Source organism: Sciurus carolinensis, chromosome 3 (genome assembly GCF_902686445.1).
Source record: "Sciurus carolinensis chromosome 3, mSciCar1.2, whole genome shotgun sequence".
Lineage (NCBI taxonomy): Eukaryota > Metazoa > Chordata > Mammalia > Rodentia > Sciuridae > Sciurus > Sciurus carolinensis.
In genome coordinates, this window is record NC_062215.1 from 24646945 (window position 1) to 24663154 (window position 16210).

General features: G+C 50.6%; 1 protein-coding gene across 2 annotated transcripts; it reads right to left on the reverse strand.

The window, feature by feature from the left end:
- Positions 1-1352: 1352 nt before the first annotated feature.
- Hoxb4 (homeobox B4) lies at positions 1353-5735 on the reverse strand. 2 transcript variants are annotated; one of them, XM_047546952.1, is made up of 3 exons: positions 4634-5735; positions 3732-4140; positions 1353-2897 (listed from the first exon to the last, which is right to left on the reverse strand). In XM_047546952.1, exons 1-3 carry the CDS (start codon positions 4658-4660, stop codon positions 2599-2601), a joined length of 735 nt encoding a protein of 244 aa, XP_047402908.1. In that variant the 5' UTR covers positions 4661-5735; the 3' UTR covers positions 1353-2598. The 2 variants fall into 2 exon arrangements, with proteins under 2 accessions (XP_047402908.1, XP_047402907.1); XM_047546951.1 differs by lacking the exon at positions 4634-5735 and having other exon boundaries at positions 3732-4389.
- Positions 5736-16210: the final 10475 nt, after the last annotated feature.

Sequence of the window (16210 nt, forward strand, 5' to 3'; positions counted from 1 at the left end):
CAGCTTTGATTTGGATCTTTAGAGACATTCCTGGGGGGCGCGTAGGCTTTTAAACACTATTTCCCCCTCAGCTACGGGCCTCGGCATCCTCTTGCCGCTAAAACATCACACCGCGGTGGACAGAAACAAAGCTCGCCCCCTTATACTCCTTCAGGTCCGGGCGATTTTTTTATGAATCTCCCCGCTGCATTTAAACCAGCAATTCACCACCCTTTCCCGCACTGGGGACACCGGCCCTGTCGTTCCCGGCCCTACCCATCCTCCAACTACGACGCTGCAAACCGGAGGAATGCAAAATAAATAACAATAAAACGTATGGGTGGGATTGGCGTTTTTATTATTATTATTATTTTCTGCAAGTAGATGGGACCAAAAAAACAAACAAAAACAAAAAACAAAAAAAACCGACTTTTAACTGCATATACTCTTCAGATGTAGCCCTGAGATTTTGGAGCCGGAGTGGCTGCACCCTGGACCATCTTTGAACCAGAGACGATGAGATTGGGGCCCCAAACCTTAGAACTTATCGGTGGTGCTGCACAAAAGCGACCCAAGACTGCAAGAGCTTTCTGAGGATCACCTGCACCCCTTCCCCTTCCCCCACTCCATTCTAGGGGTGACTGGGACCTCAGAGAAGGAAAGCTATTTGGTCCCCAGTCATACTTTCGATACTTTCTATGAGAAAGAAAATGAAAATTAATACAGGAGCAGGGCTTCACAAAAGAGGCCATTTGTCTTCTTGATTATCTATTTGCTTGTCAGAGTTTGAGCTATGGCACCAGCTAGCTCCTTTGTAATATAAAAATACTCTGAAAACCTGCAAACACCCAGAAACATCTGTGCAAAAAATTAGACTCATTAAAGCCTTAAACACCTCAGAGAAAAGTGATACCTTCTTATGTGGGGGAAAGAGGCTGGCCTCTTGGAATCCTCTCTCGGAACTTTAATAACCAAAGAGCTGTCTGTCTAGAAGGAGACAGCTTAACCGCATTTTATTTGCTTATGACAAATAAATCATGATATGAAAGGCTTTGCCATACTTAAGCCTCTTGTGTCCTACAATGAAACATTTTCCCCCATTAGGGACTGGAATCAGCCCTCTCAGTCCTTCCTATCCATTTTTGGACTGGAGGAAAAAACATTAAAAGCCCCAAACAAAACACACCAACCCCAAAAGGGAAACAAACCAACTACCACAATTTGGGATCCTCTTAAACAAAAATTCCCATTGGACTCTTTGAAAAAAAATTTCAATCACACAACATGAGGCCAAACCCACTAGGGTGCTTAACATATACACTGGGTGGCATTTGTCCATATCTTTACATTGAGGTTCCAACAAAAACACGATGTGATGGTCACAAGAAACCAAACATTTATTTCTATTGTCACTCTGTACAGGACACAAATTTTCACGCCAATGAAAGGTTCTAGACTCAGGCAGCCCCAAAGGTAGGAAGGTGCCTGATTTGGAATGTCAGAAAGAGAACAGGAGAGAAGGACACACATGACATAAAATAATAATAATAATAATAATAATAATAATAATAATAATAATAAACGATGCAACAATGATAAACTATGGAAAGGGCTCTGCAACATCATCCTCCCAGAGTGGGAGGGCCACAACATTTTATTTCCTAGTTTCACATTCTTTTTCAGTCTAAGAGAGGGCCTCTGCTGTACAACTCTGGATTGGCAAGAGGGTCCTTCCCAGATCTCACAACTCAACTGGCCCCTCACCCTGCCAGACATGTTGGGGTCTTCTAGTGGAAGGCCCTCCCAGGTGTCCAGGTCGCTCTTTTTTCTTGGACTCAATTTCCCTGCCCGCTCCTGCGTTGTCAAGGCAGCTCCCTCCCCCACTTGTCCCCTTCCTTCTGTTCCCTTCATCCCACGGTGGAAGGGGGTGAACAGTCTTTGTCCCCCATGAACAGAGGGGGAGAGAGGGAGGTCGTGTATGTGTTTGTTACCGTGGCCAAAACACTGTGCTATCTGGCAGTCACAGGGTGCTTTCGCTGGGTGTCAGGAGTGGGGGACAAAGAAATAAAATCCAGGCTGTCTTCCAGCAGCGGCAGCAGCAGAGACGGCGGCAGCCGAGCCGGGCCTCATTTGTTAGCCGAGTGTCGAGGTAATGGTCGCCACCGAGGCCCGTCCTCTCCTCGGCAGAGTAAACAAGACAGATGGGCCTGGGCCTGGCGTGATTAAAGATGAAACGTGGATCCATCTTCGCCAAAGCTGAAAACGAGGAGCTTCAGCCTCCTCCTATTTCTCTTTCTGTCTTTTTCTTTCTTACTTCTTCTTTCTTTCTCTTTTCTTTCTTTCTTTCTTTTTTTTTTTTTTAAGGAATAAAGCAAGAGACTTGAATCTTGCTTCTGGGGGGCCTCTCACCGGGCTCCCAATGGTCATATCTATAAATAAAGCTCCCCTACCCCTCCTTCTATGCTTTTATTCACATATAACTAAAATGGGGGGAGGGCAGGTGGGATTTTCCAGGCCCAGGCCCAAGGGAGGGGGGTCCTCCCGCACCCCTGAGTCCCCCACTCTGCACTCTCTGCCCACCCTCACCCCCCAGGTTCGCAGCCTCGGCTTGGGGAGGCACTAGAGCGCAGGGGGGCCTCCGTTGGGTCGGCCAAGGGGCCCTCCGGCTGCTCCTGCGGTGCTACCCGAGCGGATCTTGGTGTTGGGCAACTTGTGGTCTTTTTTCCACTTCATGCGCCGGTTCTGGAACCAGATCTTGATCTGGCGTTCTGACAGGCAGAGAGCGTGGGCGATCTCCACCCTCCGGCGCCTTGTCAGGTAGCGGTTGTAGTGAAATTCTTTCTCCAGCTCCAAGACCTGCTGGCGAGTGTAGGCGGTCCGAGAGCGTTTGGGCTCCCCACCGGCGTAATTGGGGTTTACTGGACACACACAGAGAGAGGGAAAAAGAGAAAGTTTTATTGCCTCCGAAAGGGAGGAGGGAAAGCCCTTTCCTCCTACTAACAGTGTCTCCTTCCCTCCCTCCCTCCCCCTCTGCCACCTCCGTTACCTCCGGAGAGGGGAAAAAACCGAAAAGGGAAGAAGTGGATCACAGGAAGAGAAAGACCTTAAAATTTGGAGGGTTGTGCTGTCCTGGTTGTTGTTGTTTGGGTGTCTAGTGTGGGCAGTGAGGAATCTTCCTAAGGTTTTAGTCGCTCCTCTCTCTCCCTGGGCCTGGGGGCCCGGGGTGGGAGAATAAGGGGTGAAAGAGGGAGGGGAGTTGCCCTAAACCTTTCCTCTGTTTAGTTCCCACCCTCGCTGCTCAGATTCCAAGCAGTGCCTGCCCCCAGTAAAAACTTTTGCCTACTTCTCCAGCCAAGGAGGACGACTGGAATAAAGGAAAAAAATAAACACTGGGAGTTGACTCAACTCTGCTTAAATACGGATTACTACCTCCTCCTCCTCCTCCTCCCCCACATCCCACACCCCTCCCCAATTCCAACTTCACTGAGAATGCATCTCCCTGGCGAAAAAGTCGCTAGTGAGAATGGCGAAGAGGATGGGGAACCGACTTCAAAGGCGCAAGGCCCACCAGGCCATAAAAATTTATGGGGATGTAATTATGTGGCTCTGAAAACAGGCGACCGTAAATCTCTGGCAATGGCGAGTTTATAGCGGGGACAATTGGCTTCCCCCAGCTCCCTCCCCCCATGCCTCCGAGGTCCCTTGGTGTAAAGCGCCAGGGGTGGGAGGGGAAGGGGTGCCCACGCACTCACCCGTGCTCACGTGAACTTTGCGCATCCAGGGGTAGACGACGGGCTCTTTGCACGCGGAGTGGGACGGGCTGGGATGCAGGGGGTTCTGGGCGCAGGGAGGCGGCGGGGGGCTGTTGCTGACCGCCTCACAGCGTTGGCCAGGCTCTGGGAGGAGGGCCCCGGCGGGTGGCTGCACAGGAGCCCGAGGGGACAGCCCCGGCGGTGGCGGGGGTGGCGGGGGTGGTGGCGGAGGCGGCGGGGGCCCGGGGTCCCGGCAGGCCGCGTAGCGCTGCACCGTGCACGCCGCGCGCCGCCCGAAGCCCGCCTCGGGCTGGAAGCTGCTCTCTCGCCTCTGGCCGCCGGCGTAGTACCCCGGCGAGTGGTCGCTGGGTAGGTAATCGCTCTGTGAATATTCCTCGCACGGAGGGAACTTGGGGTCGACATAGTTTGAGTTGATCAAAAAAGAACTCATAGCCATTAATTTCTGGGAATTGCCCACAAAATATACTAAAATTTATTCCGACCCCTGACTCGTTTTCCTGTTTCCGAAAGCCCTCCTACTTACTGTCAAGTGAACAAAGTTAGGGGCCCACGTGATCCTCCGAGCCAATGGCCACCCCGCCTGCGATTCCCGGATAAGGAAATCTGCTCACCCGGACCCTACTCCAGCCAAAGAGGTTTATTTCCCCTTCTTCTCTTTCCCCTCCCCACCCACCCACCCAACACCGGGATTTACATAGGGCTCCTATGGGGCGACCCCCGCCTCTCCTTTCTCTCTCCGAGATCAGAGAGAGAGCCAAAGAGAGAGCGTGAGAGCTGGCAGGTTGCGACTGGAAGGCCTGTTGTTGCATTGGGTAGAGAACAATCCCTAGATCCCCTCAGAAGTTGGGGTGCCCGGTGTCGCCCCTCCTATTCTGCCTCACCTCTGTCCAGCATTCTCTGCTTTCCATAGGGCCCCATCTCCTCCCCAGGACGACAGGGAGCCCCTGCACCCTGCATCTGTGTGGGAATGGAGTAGCGGCGGGCTGGGGGCTCCGCCTCCAAAGGGGAACCCACTGGGGGCGAGGGGCACTGAGCTTGGGGCTTTTCTCTTCAGCCAGATGGGGAGGGGGGTATGGGGTGAGAGAGGAGGCGTGGGGAGTTGGAGGGCGGGTGCGCAGAGGGACTTGTCAGAGATGAATGGAACCTAGGGCGGATCGATAGGAAATTCATGCACTAATTCGGGGAGACCTCGCCTTCCAAATCGCATTTAGCTGCGCTATTAGCCTGGCGGTGTCAGTCCGTCTGTCCCCCTTCTCCTATCCACTCCCTTCGCCTCACAGGGCGAGAGCTCAGAAAAATGACTTGGTTTCCCACACTAAAGATGAGCGCTGGAGTAAAAAATCTGCAACTTTGGAGAGCAAATTGAATAGCAATTTGCCAATTCCAGAACCAACCGAGCAATAAAAACCGTGGCGCCAGAGACGTTCTAATTGCCGCTAATGCCGCAGCCTCCGCGGCGAATAGAAATCTCACACCCTTGTGGTGCTGGAGATAGAAACCCTGGCGGTGGATACCCCCCACCACACACACACATACATACAACACCACCCTCAGCAATCGCATGTTTCCAGGGCATCTTGTTCTGAACCCTAACGGAAAGGCAACCTAAGCATCCGTTTGAAAAGCGAATTTCCTTTGCTTTGGACATTGTATGCAAGAGTCATTGTTTTAAAATTTCCAATAAAGCTTCTCTGAGCCTAGAATGGAAATTAGGCTTGCTTGAGAAGAGAGGATAAATTTTAAAATATCGTCAACATGAACTTCTTAAGACTAGTGGAAAAGGACCACAGCTCCCAAGGTCAGGCATGATGTTCAGGTAGATGAGTCCTCCATTTATAACCAGTTGTGGGGAGGGAAGAAAGACGAAGAAATAAAAAGGAAGAAGTCTTCTTATGGTCACTGGATTGTCCTCATTTAGAAAAATAATATTTATTTTTTCTTCTGAAAAAAAATGAACGGAGTGTTTATGTCAACTACATATTCCCCTAGATACGAATTTGTGACCACAAAATTCCTTACACAAATTCGGATCTACAGGGTATATACAGAAGACAGACAGATCTTCTTGGCCCAGAAATTTTCCGGTTCTCCTACTTTCCGCACGTTCTTCGTTTGGGATGTGGTTTGAGTGCTTTCATTTTATTTCGTTTTGTTCTAGTTTTGAGCTCAGGGAGCAGAAAAAGGCATTGCAGCTCCATTCTTGGGATTACAAGGTTTTCAACTCTCCTCTTCTATTAGAAATAGAAGCAGCCGGTCAGCAAGGGGACGCGAACCTCGCGGCCAACTCGCAACTCTCCGTGGCGGCGCATGAATTATGAGATGTAAACATTAGCTAAGCACAAAAGGAGGAAGGGTCATCCTGAGGCTGCCTGAAGTCGGAATCAGGCCCTTCTGGGTGCACTCGCGCCCCTCTCCGCCCCTCCCCCTAGGACTTTTATTTTTTAAAGAAAAAAACAAAACCCCAATCGGCTCCTCCAGTGCCCCTCACGGTCTTTAGGATGCGATCAAACGAATATCTAGATATTTTCCAAAGTGCCTCTCAGCAAAGGGAGGAGGGAGAGGCGGCTGGGTGTGAAGAGGGTGTAATAAAAGTCCTTTTGGAAAAATGCAATGGTAAAGAGAGAGAAACAGCTGTAAAGAAAAATGCTGGGAGACCAAGCAGATGGGGTCCCGGATATTTAATGACGGGCAATTCTGTTTACAACCTGAGAAAAAGATCAAAGGCGTTTCATTTCCGAATGAAGGGCAATGAGGAACCACAAAAGATGCAACCAGATGATGTGCCCACGCCTCCTAGCCCCCCCCCACACCTCCTGGGGGCCAGAAAAGGGGGACAATCCCCTAGAGATATGGAGAAGAACCCCAATCCCTAGCCCCGGTGGATTTCCTCTAAGTCAACTTACTTGCCCAGCCACCTGCTTGGGTAGCTGGCTGCGGGGCCAAACTGTGGACCTGGGATTTCTAAAGCAACTTCCTGAGGCTTCTAATAACTGCTAAATTTGCTAAACTGGGAGACTGGAGATTGTGCTGGGAGGAAGAGGGCTTAGACTGTGAAAGCTGCAGCCAGGTGAGGGGAAATTGCCCAGAAGAAGACTCCTTCCCATTCAGAACCCCTACCTATCTCCCTAGGTTTGAGAAATACTTGTAGCCCTTCTGAACAAGTCTAAATACTATGAATTTCATTATCAACAGCAACAAACCAACTCTCTAACCACCACACTCCAGAGGTCTCTGCCCACCGCTAGTCCTGAGATCCTAGCAGGTAGTCGGAAGGGGAGCTCTCACCTTCAGACAACTAGGTCCAAAGACCCTCAGATTTTTATCCCAAATCATTGACACAGTTGGCCTTGGGTTCTAATTTCTAATACCAACACTCTCCTGGCTAGGCCAGGCCCATACAGAAAAACAATGACACTGTACTTGCTATTTTGGCCATGAGAAGTTCCAATGGATAATTTCAGACCCCATCTGGACACCCAGGGAGACTGGAGTCTGACCCTGGGCCCACAGAGTGTCCCTGGTAGGATCCCCACCAGCTCCTTAGAGTCAAACCAGGACCTTTCTAAATAATCTCAAATGCCACTTAGGGGCTCCACGACGCACTCAAACCGGCCCGGACCCTCCCCCGACCCGTCCCATACCTCCTTTCCTCTATTGACCCGACCTGGTAAACCCATCCAACCCATTCGCGTTTTGAAAGTTTTGAGACCACTTGGCTGGCTGCCGGGCCTCTCTGCTTCTTTACACTTCACAAGGAATGCGGCCCAGGTGCCCACAGCACCTCAAGAGAGAGGAATGGGAGGCAGAGCCACCCCGGGGTTGGGTACGGTTATCTTGGGGCCAGGGCTCTGAGATTTCCTTCTCTGCGCCCTGGGAGCCGCCACCTGCGCATCCCAACAAGGCGTTGCATACACACCCCTCCCCCGCCCCACCACCACTCCTGCCGGGTGAGCCGCCAGGGGTGGAGGACAGGGTTTATCAGCGAATCCCAGAATGGGTTTCACCGGAGTTGGACGCCGCCTTTCTTCTCCTCACCCAGAAGAATACCAACTGCAATATGCATAGTAAAAATAGGAAGAGCAAGGGACTCGCGCGCGGTCCAAGCCACCTCTCCTGTGCTCCTCGGTCGTCTGGCGACTTCCCGGCCGCCTTCTCCTGGTAGCCACAGGTTGCTAGCGTGACCTCTCGCTGCCCAGCCCCCCGCCGCCGTGTCAGGCGTGCCCAGGCCGCAAGGAACCATCCACCTTTTGTTGACACGGAGAAAGGGTCGCAGGAAGGAGGGAAACCGAAGGGCCAAGCAGGGGCGAGTCCCCAGGCAGCCTGCACCAGCATCCACGCAAAGGAAAAGAAGTCCCAGAGGGTGAGCCGGCAAGAGTACTCACCAGGCCGCTCCCTGCGCCCTCCTGACGGACCCGCGGACCCGCTGGGCAACAGCTGAGCTCTCTCATGTCCACTATTGTGTGTCCGGAAAACCGAACCTCGGCTGCGGGCAGAGTAGCCACCGGCCCCCACTGAAGCCGGAACAAGACTTTTTTTTTTTTTTTTTTTTTTTTTTTTTGGTGTGTTTTTGTTTTGAAGCGCAAGTTTTCGTATTAATCTCATACTTTGGCAGTCTTTGTTAAACAGCGAGGCGCGTCATGAGGCTCCCGAACATTTTAATAATTTTTAGACGCCGTGACCTGCGGTTCACCCCTCTATAGGCCTCCCCCACAAGCAGGCAGTTACTATAATATGCTCCGCAGTTCGCTCGGTCATATTGTATTTTGCTCAGGTCATTACTTGGGAGAAAAATGACAGAGCAGGAATTTGATTCCGCTCATCCTCTCAAGCTCGACTTTTCGCCAGAACCTCCTTTTCCCCTCACCCAACCCCCATCCCCCAAAAAGTTCCGTTAGGGTAGGATTCAGGCGGCCCTGCCCCTGCTTTGATTTGCCATCACTCCTATATTTTTGTCAGATCTGATTCCCTGGACAAAGAGTGAGTGAATGAGATTCCATGGGGATTCCTTCTGAGGCCTGAATACAGGGTTGGTGTGAAGAGAACTGAAAATTCGGCACTGGGCATCTGGACCTCAGAGAGCAGGCCTGAGCTAGAAAGGTCTCTTTCCCTCAGCCTTTCCCCGAAATGCATACACTGGCAGAGCCTGTGTCCCCACCCATTATACACTCCATCGGCTTCATTTACTCCCCTATGTGCCAAAGTTACATTCATTTCTGCAAAAACTTTCAAAGCTTGTGCACCCAGAATTGACTCTTCCACACCTCTCCAGGTGGAGGGTTTGGTCCACAGCCCAACACATTTGGGAAAGACAAAGGGAACTTAAGGATAGGGACTGGACTGCACTAGTCAAAGCCCAGACTTGAGGACTTGGCTTTCAGAGGCTTAAATTGTTCTTTAAGAACAAAACAACATCTTTCCACCCCAAAACATTTTTTGGAAAGAAACATTTTTCATTTATAAGCAACTCCTTTGCTTACCCCCATCACCACAAGGAAGCTCAGGAGAAAACCAGCAGAGTTTTTAAATAGTCAGAGATTTTCTGAATTTGTCTCTCCATGATTAAAATCTGGTGGAATGCCTCCAACACATTTTTGCCTTTCTCTGGCAGAGGCAGGTCAGGTAACTCTTCTTCCACCCAGTTCAGGGTTCAGGCCTAGGGAGGGCTTAGAAAGGTAGTATTCCTCTAGCACAGAGGGAAGAAAGGAAAATTGCTTCCCAAGATGCTCAGCTTGATCTGATATGGCAGAGGCCATTCTTTCCTCATCCTGAGGCCCCTCCAGCACAGGACCTTATCTTACTTGAGTCTATTCCATAGATCCCTAAATTCGTTAGCATTCTATCCTGGAATGGAGGAAAAGGAGATTGAGGGAGAACCATAAGAGATGGATTCTCCAGTTCAGGCTTTGACCGCTTCCTCCTCAGGATCCAGGAATTCCTCCCTGGCCTGACAACCCAGAGATACTCCTTTGAGGACTAAGTATAAATAGGGACCTACACCAGCTGGTTTAGTTAAAAAAAAAAAAAAAAAAAACATCGTCAAATCAATTTGAATTTTGACATTAAACCTTTTTCTCCATTGGCCATACTTCAAAAGGCATCTTTACAAAAACTCTCAGGTATTCTCCATTCTTGAAGGGCAGCACATCTCTTATATTAAATGCTTGGAAGAGATTCATGACATCTCATAATACAACAGTCATTTAAAGACCCAAAATAAGCATATGCCCTGGTGTTATAATTATAGTCTCTCCAAGCATTTTACTTATGAGCTAAGCTTAATGCATGAATTCAAGGTTCATTTCAGGTCGCCTGTTTGAACTTCGATTAAAAAGATCTCTGTGAGGCCATTCAGTATTTTTCCTTTGCATTCCACCTCCCTCCTCCAATTAGGAAGAAAGGGAACCAGGATGAACATCCAAATGGAAATCTGGGAAAGAGTGAAGAGCTAACAAACGAACCACCTTTAAATATTGTAGTTCTTAAACCTAGGAATTGTAGTTTAGAAAGCCTCTAGTGCTTGTCCGTGGTCTTGAACTCCAGCTGCCTGGACCCAGCCTGCGGGGTTGGGAGTCCTTTAAAACAAACCAAGGGATGGCGGGGTGGGGTGGAAGAGCCTGCAATTTGGACCATTTAGGGCAAATAGGGTGGGGCCGATTTAGTAAGAATCACCTTCGAAGCTTTCTTTGGCCCTGCTGAACATCCTGCAAGGACGTGTGGGTAATTGGATTTTTAAAATGTATGCGGCTGGGTAAGTTTTAATTAAATTTTATACGGTGACTCAAAGGTTATCTTTGGGAGAGAAAACTACACAGAGGATTCGCCACGCCCCTGGGCGCTCTCTTTTGTGCTGCCCACCACTACCTCCGGTGCAGTATTTATAGAAGGGTTTTTTTCCTTCCTCAGTTTCTCCTTCCCCAGCTACCTGCCTCTTCTGCCCCCTTCTGCTCCCCGCCCCCAGTTCTCACAGCCCACACGCCTTCCTTACCTCCAGCATCCCTTGCTCCCTCTTCTCTCTTCACACACACGGCCCCCTCCCCCCTTCCCACCCCGCCCCCACTGCTAGACGCCTCAGCCGCCGGGCTCACGCATGCTGTAAACTTTTGACCCTCCAACTTTGCGACCCCTCGGGCAATAACACTGGCCTCACAGCCCAGAGTCTCGTTCTGCTGTGCAGACTGCAAAAACCCAGGCACAAAACGCCTTCCTTGCCCCTCCTCCTTCGCCACCTTGCCCCCACCCTCACCCCCGCCGCCGCCGCCGCCGCCGCCTAAGGGTCTTTCTAAGACCTGGGGGATAGGCGTGTTTGATTATGAAGTTACTCCTTGGGGGAAAAAACTCCCGACCCTCCTGCTTGCATTCTCACTGATCTTTTCAGTTAGGACTCCTGGAAGAACTTTCGACCACCCATCCTTCTTCATTCTTGTCCCCCAGAGTGGGGTTGCTGGGCGAGGTGCCTATAAAGAGCCGCAGAATGGGCTGACCTGGAGAAGGGTATTTCTGGGGTGAAGAGTGAAAGGAGCCGGGAGCAGGGTTTCCTCGGGAGCGGAGAGGACCACCATGCCTTTAGCAGTGATGGGAGAGCAGTATCCCAATAATGCCAAGCCCAGCGGGGCCTGGAGCCACCTTGCACCGCCGCTCGCTGGCGGCTTGTAGGCCCCAGCCTGGCTGTGAACTTGGTCTAAGGCGGACTCTACTGGCAGCTCCGGGACGTTACAGCCTCTGCCTTTCGGCCAGTGTGAAAGACCCTGCGCGCTTTCGGTTTCCCTTCCGCCCAAATAGCACCTCCTAGGCCCCCAACTGTTGCGAGGAAGGGTTTCTTTTCCCCTTCCTTAAGGGCTCTCGGGAGTCAGAAAACAGAAAAGAGAGAGCGCACACGAATTAGAGAGCTGGAGGGAGAGAGAAAAGGTGAAAGAGAAAGAAAGCAAGTAAAAGAGTAGAACTCCGGATACAGGGATTAATCCCCATAGTGCTTCCAAATCCCCCCCAAGGAGACACCCCCTCCCACGTTGGCACTTTCCCTGCACCTGCCCTCTCAGTACTTCTTGGGATGCTAACTGTCCACCTTTCCATGGGGGTTCAGCCCATGGTTAGGCCAGCCGGCTTGGGGCCTGCGGTACTTTCTCCCCGCTAGACGGATTCACCCCTACCCCACCGGTCCCCGGAGGTCAGGGCTCACTACAACCGAAGGCAACCGCAACCCAGGCGGCAGCAGCTTGGGCTCAGACTGTCCACCCAGAGAGCGAAACCAGGGCGCGGCCCCAAGGCCCGGGAGCCTTTTCCAGGGAAGGGAGGATGCAGCATCCTGCAACTTCCTCTCCCAGAGGAAATTTAGGAAGAGAAGAGACAGGGCAGGAGACGCCTAAACCATAGAGAAAAGGGAAGGCTAGAACGATTGATTAAAACTTGAAAAGGTGTTGCTGTCAGGGATCCTACAGGTTCCCGAATTGCTCGAAATCCGAACCGTTCCAGTGCTCTAAATTCCCCCATTCTTTGGAACCCGCAATTCGGGCTTCAGTGAATTCGCCAACAGAACGGAAGAAAGATTCGCCGAAACCTGTCGGCATGCCCTGCCTGGCCTGCAGCAGTAGAGGTGGCGGAGGTGGCGGCGGTGTGGCCGGCAGCGCATAATGTATGCCGCAGCGACTCTGAGCCCCAAGTAGGCCAGCACCGCGGCCCTCAGTCTGCTGACCTCTGCGTGATCCCGGACTCTATGAATTATTGATGAGATATGAGCGTTGATTTCCCCTTTCAGGATGCAAACTCCATTATATTGTTAAAATGGCGATTTAATCGTTGAGAATAGCTTTGGTGTGGGTTTTTCCCCCAACTCATTTGCGCCTCCTTCCTTTTCATTTAACTCTCTTAATTAAATCCTTTAACAGATTTTAATCACTTTTTGGAGGGAGGGGTAGGAGGAAGGGGAAGGCCATTACATTATTACTACCAAACAACAACAAACAGGACACTAAAACAAGGCAAAATAAAACAAACCCCCGAAACCCATCAAAGGCTTCTACCTTTGAAAAGTTGAAAGGAAGATGGCAGAAGGCGTTTAACCCTTCCAGAAAGGTTGCTTTGGAAACTTCCACCAGAGACAGCATGGAAGAGGCAGACCAAGACTGTCCTCTGGCAGGGAAAGAGGGTGAAAGCCAGCAGTACCCACCTGGGAGGTGTCTAATTCCACCCCCAGGAGACTTGTATGGAGTCTGGACTCAAGATTGTCATGCTTACCCTTGCTGAGAAGTCCAGAGACTTCAAGCTTGGGGAGGGCCACAGGATTCTTGTGGGAGTGACTCTCCAATCTGAGTCTCAGAGGCACTTAGGGAGAAATGTCCATTCTCCTTAAGGGGCCCCCACTTCTCCCTTCCCCCTCCCCAAACAGCTCAGTTTCCAGGCAGTGTCTGGGTTAATTAATATGGATGTATAACAGTGCTGCAGCAATCAATAAATCCCTGCTCCGAGCAGATCCCATCCTCAAAATCCGATTACCCTGAGAAACTCCAAAATGGGGAGAGGGATCAGAGGGCCCCCTCCTAAAAGAGGGGAGCTGGTTCTTGCTAGCCCTGTCTTCCAAGGTTGGCCAGGAAAGCCCATACAAGGCAAAAGGTACTGAGGAAAAGTCCTGGAAAGGGACTAAGTATGGGGAATTATGCTGACTATTCTGTCTTCCCCTTTGCTCTGAATCCTTGGCTTCCTCCCTAACATCCAGGTCCCAGGGATAAAGGAACCAGGCAGGGAAAAGAGCTTCCTCTTGAGTCTCCAGTGTCCTGTCCTCCCAGCCCTCAGTGAAAACTTCTCACAGCCAGGGAAGGGTTAAGTGTCCCTACCACAGTTATGGAGAGGAAGCCGATGAAATATGGGCACTTGGAACTCCAGGCCCGGCTGGCTTTCCTGTTTACACTTCTTTATACTTCCTCCCACCCTGTGGCCTCAGAGAAACATAACAAAATAAAACAAACAACCAAATAAAACAAAAATCAAATTGTGCACTGAGTGGTGGCCAGGCTGGACTCAGAGCAAAAGGGAAACTGCAGCCTTAGTCTCTGGCTGCCACCTCCTGGGGTTTTCTCCAGGTTAAGGATTTGGTCAGAGGATGCCAGAGGGTGCTTGTAGCCCAAAAGGTTAGTGCCTGGCAGTGGAGAGAAAGTGGCAGGAGAGGAAGGAGAAGAGAGAGATGGAGAGATTGGAGCAGCATTTCCATATAGAGACTTTTGGGGAAAGGTGGGAGGAGAGGACTTAGGTCTGGGGCAGGGAGAGTTCTTTGCCTAGAAATTCCTCCCCAACTCTCATCACCTCCCCCAATTTGTCCCCGTTGGGGTTCAGGGAGAATTGTTGCCCAGACAGCCCAAAATGGGGAAGAGGAAAAGCCAGTTCCGGCTTCTTCTCCAGGATACACTTAAAGCCAGAGGAGACCCTCCATCGGTTTGGTTTCTGAGGCTTAAGTGGGCACTTCCACCCAGGGCTGCTTTTTGCCATTCAGGAAAATCTCTGCAGGTATGTCCCTGGGCTGCTAGCATCATTCTCTTTATCAGAGTTTACAGAACTGATATATATATGAGTGGGAAAACATCTTCAGGGACAAGCTTGATTGTCTGGGGCTTCAGGCTACTATGAAGGTTTCGGGAAAGAGAAGCTAAAGTAAGGCCAGGGGCACAGTAAGAATGGGGTTCCCCTGGATGCCCCCAAATTGGACCCTGCCTGTGTTACACTCCTCCCCTGCACTTCTATCAGTCTCTTGCCTTGTGTAAAGTGAAAACCTGTGGGAAGCCATGCCTCTAAAATGTTTTCATATTTTAAGTGATGCTGACCAGTCATTTTTCCAAGGGACACATGTGTCCATCATTCTTGGGGAAATGTTTTTTCAAACCAAGGGGAGGACCCCAAGCCCTCTCTCCTCTAACTCTGTTCTAAGAGCCTATTAAGGTTCTCTTGTAAGTGAGGCATGGGCAGAGAAGGGCAGTTCAGAAAACAGAGCGGCTTCAGAAGAGAGAGGACAGGACGGGAGAGTCCCAGTTCCCCTTAATGGAAAAGGGAAATCTTGTTACCCCTTTCTTGTCCTCAATATCAGAAACCCCTCAAGATGCCACATTTCCAATCCCAGGAACTATCGATCTACAAGGGAGTTGGTGAGCTGAATCAAGAGATGGTGGGACAGAGAAGGAAATTGGTTGGTTAGTGCTTGGAGGTGATGAGGGTTGGGGAGGAATTTCTAGGCAAAGAACTCTCCCTGCCCCAGACCTAAGTCCTCTCCTCCCACCTTTCCCCAAAAGTCTCTATTTGGAAATGCTGCTCCAATCTCTCCATCTCTCTCTTCTCCTTCCTCTCCCGCTTTCCCTCCACTGCCAGTCCAGGCACTAAATTGATCTCCCCAGTGATCTTAAACTGGGGAGAGGTGTCGATTTGGTGGAGAAGAGGCCTCTGGCTTTTAGAATAAGGGTGACTTTTCCTTAAAAATAACAGGCCCCCCCTGGGGGTCAGATGCTAAAGTCCCTCTGGTTTGTGGTGCCAAAAAACAAAGGGGTCTTTGGGGGTCCGATAGGGAGAGAGGAGGAAAAAGAGGAGAGAGAAAAGAGCACCTTCCCAATTTCCTCTCCCAGCTCCTGGGTCTTATTGCTGCTTTCCCACAGTTGGGGGTCTGTGTTCTTGAGGTGTTATTTGTGGAGGACTTGCCAGGGATCTACTTAAACACCTAATTCCTCCAGGCTAGGGCAGAACCTCCTCTGTTCCTCACTTCCTGATCAGGAATTAGGTTTGGTATTGAAGGAGATTACCCTCACTGTCCGCTCCCCATTTTGACCTCAAGATCCTTCTTGGAACCTAGCAGAAGAGATCACTTGGAGCCAATGGGTTGAATTTTGGTGCAATACCTCTGCACTTCCCATCCTGCATAAGCCTGATGAGGTCATTGAGAAAAGAGAGGTTCTCTTTTGTGGGGCTCAAAGATCCAAAAGCCAGAGAGTACCCCAGGGCAAAGCGGCCCACAGCAGCCTCTTTCCCTGGTGCTTTTTCTCAGCTCAGATATATTCAGATAAAAGTGTCCAGCAGTGCACCCACCCATTGCCCCTGACAAATGAATCTCACAGTTTCTTTCCTGGGGGTGGGAAGATAATCTGAAGATAGCCAGCAGTGAAATGCTCCCCCCACAACAGGCCCTTCTTCCAGCAGTGCACACCCTTCTTTCTTACTCCCGAAATTTCCAAGGTCAGTGAAGGAACATGGGTCTCCTGCAAAATCCCTTTTCCCCAAAGAATCCGACACTATAGCAGACATAAACCAGGCATCCTCGAACCCTGAAGGCTTTTGGAACTGAGTGCCCCCACTTCAGGCACCCAATATCTCAGAACTGGGTACAAAAACATGCTGAATTTTCCCTACATCACTCTAAAGCCCTGCTGGAAGCAAGATTTCCTTCCCCTAGTCCCAAACCCCAAAACTGCAAGGGAAGAAAGCGAAAGCTG